Source organism: Wasmannia auropunctata, unplaced genomic scaffold (assembly GCF_000956235.1).
Source record: "Wasmannia auropunctata unplaced genomic scaffold, wasmannia.A_1.0 LD336074.1, whole genome shotgun sequence".
NCBI classification, from domain to species: Eukaryota; Metazoa; Arthropoda; class Insecta; order Hymenoptera; family Formicidae; genus Wasmannia; species Wasmannia auropunctata.
The window spans coordinates 3,022,171-3,031,025 of record NW_012026816.1 but is presented as its reverse complement, the minus strand read 5'-3'; the positions used below and the strand labels follow the sequence as shown (position 1 = coordinate 3,031,025).

The 8,855-nt window shown below is 26.9% G+C and overlaps 1 protein-coding gene across 3 annotated transcripts in view; it reads left to right on the top strand.

The window, feature by feature from the left end:
- Positions 1-8,855, top strand: part of LOC105449685 (transcriptional activator protein Pur-beta) — a 55,324-nt gene that overhangs the window by 11,263 nt on the left and 35,206 nt on the right. Inside the window, exon 2 of one of the 3 annotated variants that reach the window (XM_011689027.1) lies at positions 1,236-1,401. The exons of 1 other annotated variant lie outside the window; for it this stretch is intronic. In XM_011689027.1, coding sequence (XP_011687329.1) covers positions 1,302-1,401 — 100 coding nt within the window. In that variant the 5' untranslated portion in view covers positions 1,236-1,301. Of the gene's footprint in view, positions 1-1,235; positions 1,402-8,855 lie in introns of those variants that run through there. One more of the 3 variants, XM_011689029.1, reaches the window with a different exon arrangement.

Below are 8,855 nucleotides of genomic sequence, written 5' to 3'. Positions count from 1 at the left end.
TTCGATTTTGCTGAAGGAAAAGAGTTTTGACTCTCAAAGGAAATTGAAACAAAAGATATATTATAAGGTAATGATTATATTAATTAAGTTTGAAATATTAATTTATTTTATGTGGTACAAATTAGTACAAAATCAGTACTAATTATACATGCTTTTATTTATTTTTTATAAATTTTTTTTGTGGTCCTGTTAACTTAATATAAAACTAGCAGCGCCACGTTTTTCTTCAAAACGGCACGAGGTACAAAATTTTTATTGGTGGTACAAATTAGTACAAATTGGGTACTAAAAAATTGGATAGGTTTGTCCGGTTTGATTCTGCTCATTTGGTTCTGCTAGCTTGATAGAGGTCTTTATAACGCGATGCGTAAGAAGTTCCATATTGACACACGTTTTTTCTACCAAGATTCAAACGATAACTGATATTATGGACTAATAACGCATCAAGGAGAAAGGTAACACCTGTCGGCACAAAAAAAAGTTAGGAGTGCATCTTTTACCGGTTGCGAATAATAGCGACCACGCTGTTATTAGACAGACTGTGTAGTGGAAAGTATGCCCCGGAAGAGATGCCAGTCCATTGTAGACACCGGTGACTGGACCCCTTATTAATGTAATTGCATTTTAACCATAATTCTATAAAATGTAATCATTATTATTTAAATGCTGTATGGTTTCGAAACGTTCTAGAATTTTATCTAATGACTCTATTAAAGTTTTTAATTTTATTTTACATCTAGTTTATTAATCTGTGCTCGTTTCTTGACCGTTTTATTCATACATATTTTTTGCTTTGCATACAAGCAGTTCGGATTTAATTTAGAAATAGGACATTTGCATTTAATGGAAAAATAAAATTATGTAAAATATAAAGTATGCATGATTAATTATTGTTAAATATTTTATCGTACATTTGATATTTTTTCGAAAAGTATGAATAAAATATGAAAGTAATAAATGTTTAGTTAAAAAAACTGAAAATCATGAAAAACATTAGTTTCCTTATTCTAATCGCACGCGATGTTTTACCAAAAACAAATAAAATGTTATTGTTAGTATTTTACTTACCGATATATTATAAATCGCTTTTGGATTTTATAAAAAATTATTGGTTACATCTTGAGATAACGAATACACTAATATTTGCATATTCGCGAAATGAAAATTCTTCGAGTTCGGCATTGTCATCATGCAGCATAGAAAGTGACATTTGCAATTAATTTATTACGTCACAGTGAACGAATATTACCTAAAAAAAGGAACACCTAATCGGTCGAGATTTCGAACCGAATTATTCGGCAATGGAAGAGATCGTGGAAATATTTCAAAACGACACCCGCGAGAATCTGCCGAAAGACTGGGGCGACACTATGGAAAGGATACAATATTGGTATCCAGAAGGTACATGTTTTACTTAAATAAATATTTTGGGTCGCAAAACGATAAATTTTCTTTAAAAAAAAAAGCTATAATTAAATCTTTAAGTGTTTGTGTGAGACGTATATTTTTAAAAATATAATATTTATGTTTTGAATATTATATAATATATTGCGTAATAATTAATAACGCTTGTCACTCATATTGTAAATTTAAAAAGTTTAGATTGAGTAAAAGATTTTAGATATAAAAAAAATTTTTAAACCAATAGAATTAATTTCTACATTTGATTCATTTCCACATTCTTTGACATTCACTATTAAATCTGAATTATGCGTGATTCACTTGTACGGCTACTTCTGAGAAATGTGACTCATGACTGATGCAGAAATAGTAAACATTCATGTTATTTGACGTCACAATAACGACGATATACATGTATATTGTATATAGGTAAAGCATTAGTAGGCATGAATGATTTTATTATTGCGAATATTATCTTTAATTAATAAATAATATGAATAATATAATTAAGGATATTTATTACTTAAAAAACTTGGAATTCTCAAAAAATTTTTTGAAAATTAACCTAAAAATTAATTAATTTAAACATAAAATTGTCAAAATTAAAAATTAATAAATTTTCTAGAAATTTCCGGAATTTTTTTAAAAGTTGTAGAAAATGAAACTTACATTCAATTTAAAAAGACTCCATGCGTGCGCATTTATTTAATATAAATAACTTTAATTCAAACTTTAATTTATCAAATACTAAACATTTTTTGGATTATTTTGCTTAAAAACATAATATTTATTATGAGAACAGAAAAGTTGTGATAATTAACAATAAATAGAAACAAGCTTATTTAGTCAAAGCGGATCATGGTATCTAATAATTTTGCATTAATTTTTATATTTTTTATACATTTTCTAGTTTATGCAAAATATGCGATTATTTGTTAATCTTGAAACACAATTCTAAACTGAAGCTGGAATCGTAATATCACAAATTAAATTGACAAGCAATTTAATAATATTGATGCTAATGAACCTCTTAAAACATTGTAAAAAATGTATCGCAAAAAATGTCATTCCACCCAGTTCGAATTGGACTTTATTACATTTTGTGACGGGTTTTTACCAATTCGATCACTCACTACATTTGAAGCTTGTGCATATTTATTGCAAGTAATTGGCGCGTAGTTTGTATAGACTGGATAATGTGAATAAATTCACGCAAAAAGCACCAAAATTTGCTTTGATCAAATAGGCTTATTCCTACTTATTATCTACTCACATATTGGTCGATTTTCACTTATTCTGACAGTTAACAAATAAATTGAATATACGTATAAGAAAACTTGATGAAAGTAAAAAAAAGTCTCCGTACACAGCAATATAAATACATATATTAAATGTCTGAAATTATTTATTTTTCCTATTCTTGATGATCGATATTTCTCCTTTAGCTTTAAAGCTTCCTTATCTGCTTTTTCATTACAGCGATTAATTTTACTGTAATAAGTGGTTCAATATTGTTCATATTGTATTGCATATTTTAATTGATTTTCGTTACATTTAATGTTTTTTTAACATCTGTGAATTTCATCCCATAAGTACTCAATGGCCTAGTTTACACCAAACGTTTGATACGCGTACTAACTAGTAACTTTCTATTAAATTTTCTTAATTTCGACGATGCATGTAAACGTATACATGATGTGTATTTAATTAATCATCTTAATGCATATCAGCTTAGTACATCATTCTTTAAACGCATTGTAGAAATTAAGATAATTTAGCTGCGTGAAGTTGGCACCCCTAAGTGCGAATTTTGACAAAATTTATATGGCATTAGATTGCCCACTATTTGTCCATATTTGTCCAATAATAATAATTTTTTGTCTACTCTTGGAAAAAATCATTGCTCTAATTTTTTGTAGCAAGGTGGACAAAAAACGATTATTGATGGATAAATGCAGACAAATTGTGGACAATCCCGTATGTAATTTATAAAAAAACGCACTTAAGAGTGCTTACGTTAAAAAAAATTCTTTTTTTAATTTTTTCCAAGAGTGGACAAAAATTATTATTATTAGACAAATATGGACAAATAGTGGATAATCTAATGCCATATAGATTTTGCCAAAATTTGTACTTAGGGGTGTCAACTTCACGCAGCTATAACAGTACATAACGTTAAAAAAAAATGTTTTTTTAATTTTTCCAAGAGTGGATAAAAAATTATTATTATTAGACAAATATGGACAAATAGTGGACAATCTAATGCCATATAGATTTTGTCAAAATTCGTACGTATTAGGGGTGCCAACTTCACGCAGCTAGATAATTTAATAGAAAATTACTAATTAGTATCAAATAAATCAATGTAACTAGGTCTATGGGATTTATGTCCGTTTATTGACAAGGTGTATGAAATTTTTAAGGATTCTTATTGCAATAACGCATGTAATTGTTAAGGAGATCACACGTATAATTCCTAAAATAATTTTATATATAAATTGAAAATGTGTCAATATTTACTTGCCATATCAAAATTGATATCTACTAAAATTATATACATATAAATCAGTTATGTGAATAATATCATTTTTATTTAACTTTATTTGCTATTATTTTTATTGTTATAATACTTAAATACTACAAATATAATAATGAATCTAAATTTTTTAATGTATTTTAAGTAATTAATATTATTTGTATAGTTTTTTGATATTCAGATATTAGTTGTTCAGTTAATAAATAAAATTTATTGTTAAGTTAAATTCCAGACATTCCTTTACTTTTCTCAATGTACGTATGTTTGAAATTGTTATGTTGACAGACGAATGAATCTTTAAGATTTAATTTTTACTGTATATGTTATATAGTGTTTAAATAAACATGTTGAGTTATTTAATTATAGTCAATAAATTCCAAATTTCATATATTAATTTATACCTTTACAATTTCATGCTAGTCATTAGAATCACGATTAGATACAAATTTTTACATTGCATCTGCTGATTGTGTTTTCTTCATAACTCTTCCATTTGATTCAAAATTGTTAAATTTGCTTTTGTCATTGAATAATACTGCGTTCCAGAAACTTAAAAGCTTATTCAGATGTCCTCGTGAACCATATGTTTCTGCTTGTTCATTTTATTGATAAGATTTTCTTTTTAACTATGTGATTATCCTGCTTTTCTGATAAAATTAACGGATTATTTCAGATACAACTCTAACATTATCGCTGATTTCTATTATATTAGTCGATTGTATTTTTAGTTCAGCTTTAATTATTAAAATAGCACGCTTGTGATGTGATTCTAATTTTTGTCCTGTACATTTTCAACTTTTAAAGGAATCGATCTTTTTGTATCTATATCTACAATATATTACATTGTAAAGTGGAATTCTTTATCATTTTTGCAATTTTTTTAAGAAATTTATTTTTTTTTCTTAATTTTATAATTCACGAATTGGGATTGATACTTTCATTGCAAGTAATTTTAAAGTACGCCTTATTCCTCTGTTTATTAACAATAAACACTTTCAAGAAATTTTATTTTGAGAGAGAGTCTTATCTGACTTTTGTATGTTTCTTATGACTTACACATTATACGGAACATTTTTTTATTCTAAGTTTATCATGAATTTAATAATGAACTGATTGTAAAATTATGATTAACTTTTGTGTAATTTACTCTCATGTAAACATTAATTAAAAAATTTGATTGGGAGTTACTTTTCTAGTTCAGACATTTTTAGTTACAAGATCGTAGTTACACAAGATTAAAACGTGGCAAATGTAGTGTACAGAGACTGATTTAACTGATTTTATGAGTGTATCCTTAATAACTAAATTTTTGAAGATATACTGTTAAAGTCATGATTTCGAGTAATCAAACTTCAAAAAACTGTTGCTTATTATTGATTAAAAAAAATTATTAATAAATAAAATGAAATATACAAAGGTTTGTTGAATACGGTAAAGTGTGGAATTCTGTTGAATATGAATTTTACATTGTTTGTATATTTATTGTAAAAGAAAGAAGAATGGGCAAATCACTTTTGTTCCAAGAATTTTTTGATACAATTTAACTTAATTTTAAAAATTCACGTAAAATTTACTGAAATTTTTATCAAAATTATATTTTTTCAAATTTTTTTGTTTTGTATCGACATATACTTTTAATTTAAATGTTATATAAATTTTGTAAAAGATTTTTGGGTAAATAATAATTATAATTTTTAGGTAAATTCTGTTTTAATTTAAATAAATTTTTTTAATGTTTAACTTTTACTATTTTTTGTTATATTCATTAAACTTATTTTTTCTTATTGTTTGATCAAAAGAATGAAAATTTTATATTTAAAATAAAATAAAAATACTTTATAGAGAAATCCTTTATTTTATTTTTATTTTACTTTTCGATATTCGGATCTAGTGGAGCTGGACGTTTTTTCAATTACATGCTAAATCTCCAGGTAGCGTGATGAAAAATTTATAACAAATGATTTTTACAACTTTGTATAATTTTAAGTTATATGATCTTATTTCTCAAATTTTGATGTTCAAAATGAAAAAAAAAAATTATGTTTATTGCTTGGGAGGGTCTCGTTTACCTACAAAATGATTGCCTACAGCTTTGTTTGCACACAATAGTTTGCACACAGCATGTTGTACACAGCATGTTGCACACAGCATGTTGTACACAGCATGTTGCACATCACGACCGAATGGCACACAACGTATTACACACACGATAATATTGCACATAACGTTTTGTACACATGACCATATTGTACACAGCACGTTGCGCACATGAACGTATTGCACATTATACATAGCACATTGTACACACGATCGTAGCGTATAGCGCACATACGACGCATTGCACATACGATAATATTGCGCAAAGTGCGCACATTGTACATGATCATTTTGCACACATAAAATGAGAAACCCATGTTAATTTTTACAAATAGCTCTGTAAACAAAAAAGTTTGTAAACAAAGTGTCTAAAGAAATTATTTTATTAAGGCGATGCTGACAGGACGGAATTATATTGCAGTTGTATTGATATCTCTAATTGACTGAACAGAATTGAAAATCATTTTACAGGATTGAAGTAGACATAAAATGTAGATGCGCAATACACGAATTTTTAGTAAAAATAAAAAAAAATTAAAATACATTTTTCGGTTTGTACAGCTGTTATCTGACGTAAACATTCCCTTAGTATAAAAGTTCTGTAGCTCATGCACACAAAATGAGTGTATCGCGCAGATTAAATTAGAAAGAAGGTTTTATTGTTGCCGATGAGCATTTATTAAGTAATGAAAAGCAGAAGAATATCGAAATCTTACCTATCATATTTAATGATATTGTACGACTCATTTCGTATGATATGGAATGGAGTAGAAGAGAAACGAAACGAAATTACGATAGCTTTAATGAATTTGGAGCAATTATTGGCAACCAATCAGGACTAGTTCTTGATTATTCAACATGCAACAGAAAATATAAAAAGTGCGATAATAGTCATAGTCCGATTAATCACAATTGCCGGCTTAATTTTTTGATAATCACAGTAAATGTGATTCCTGGTGTGGTTACATACAAAATCCAGAAAATTATAATTATAGAATAATTCTGGCAGTTTTTATGATTCTCAATTGTTTGAAAATTTTAAGGAAATTTTCAATAAATTAGCCTCGAACGCCTCGAAATTTTCAGTGAATACATCAAGTAACGCTAATGAAAGTCTTAATGCTATTATGGCTAGTAAGGTGTCAAAATCTTGATGACATAGTTTTCACAATCTGTATATTTTTTATTTGCTTGTGCTATCGGATAAAAAAATTTAAGTGCAGATTACATACAAGACGCTATCGCACGTCTTAATCTATCTCCAGGTTTTATTCTAAATTTTATTCTAAATATGTCTCTAGAATCAATCACACGACACGAAAGCGATTATTTACAAAGAGCAGAGAGTTTAAAAAGAAACGTATAACTCTGAAGAATTAGATCAGTATCACGGCATAAAAAGGAAAATGCTGAAGGCATTACGTATGAATTGTATTCTTTTAAGTATACTCGACACTGAGGAACAAAAAATAAATAAGAATGCGATCAATAATTTCAATATTGAAATTAACATTATTTTACTTGATCTTGAAACATCGGGTTTTGGACATAATAGTGAAATATTGCAAATTGCTACAAAATGTGGCTCTTCAATTTTTGCAACATATGTACCAACACAGTAAATATCTGCTGCAGCTACGGAAGCCAATGGTCTGAGAAATTATTGTGGTACCCTTATGTATCATGGTATCGAAGTCTCATCTGTGTTGCAATGGGAAATTTTCTCAATTGGCTTACATCTTTTAAAAAATGTTACATTGCAACGCACAATTCGAATTTTCACGATCCCAAATTGTATGATGTTATTAAGTTTTGTAAACAAATTTTGCAGAATATGTTTATGGTTTTATTGATACATTATCTGTTATTAGAAAACATATTAATAGAAAAGGCAAGGGTTAATGTACAATTGTAGGACTAACTACCTGGATCTACCTAGCTAAATTTATTGACATCGCCCACATTAATGCGATATATGACGCAGATATTTTAGACAAAATATGGCAATGTAAAATTTCGAAAGATATACTCATTAATAATGTAACAAGTTTTGTTACTTTAACTGCAAAACGGAATGAGAATATTATACTATAAGAAATTCTCTTGCAACATTAGATTCGTTAAAACGTATATTAAATGACGATCTCTCATAAAAAATTGGTAAAAGCTTCTATAGCGATCGAATTGTTGAAAAATGTATATAAAACGTTGGTTCAATTGGTATAAGCAAGTTATTAGGTCAAACAAATAAAGTCATAGTTATAAACAGAAAATTGATTATAAAAAATATCATAGAATGGTTAAAAAAGAACTGAGAAAAGAACCGTTTATTAACATACTTGTTGATCATTAATGTCAAGTTTATATAATATTACAATATATACTGTTATATATTAATTTGTTAAATATTAATATATTACAATATAGTCATAAATATATTGTAATAAACTTACAACAAACCTCGCGAAGTGTCAAATTCTGATTTGAATGAAACTTGGTACACTTTGAGGTCACATAAATAGATGAATTTAGAAATTATCAGTTGGTGCTAAAAAACGGTTTAAAGGGATGAAACCACTCCTTATATGTAAATTAATTTTTTTTTCTTTTGTTATATCTCGAAAACTATTTAAGATATCAAAAAAATGTTTTATACAAAAGTTTTACAGTAAAATTACCTCTATTCTTTAACGTTAATAGAATTTTTCTAAAATAATTATTTTCAAAAATTTTCAAAAATTTTAAATATAATTATTCTAAAAAATATTATTAACGTAAGTAAATAGAAATAATTTTACTATAAAACTTTTATATAAAACAT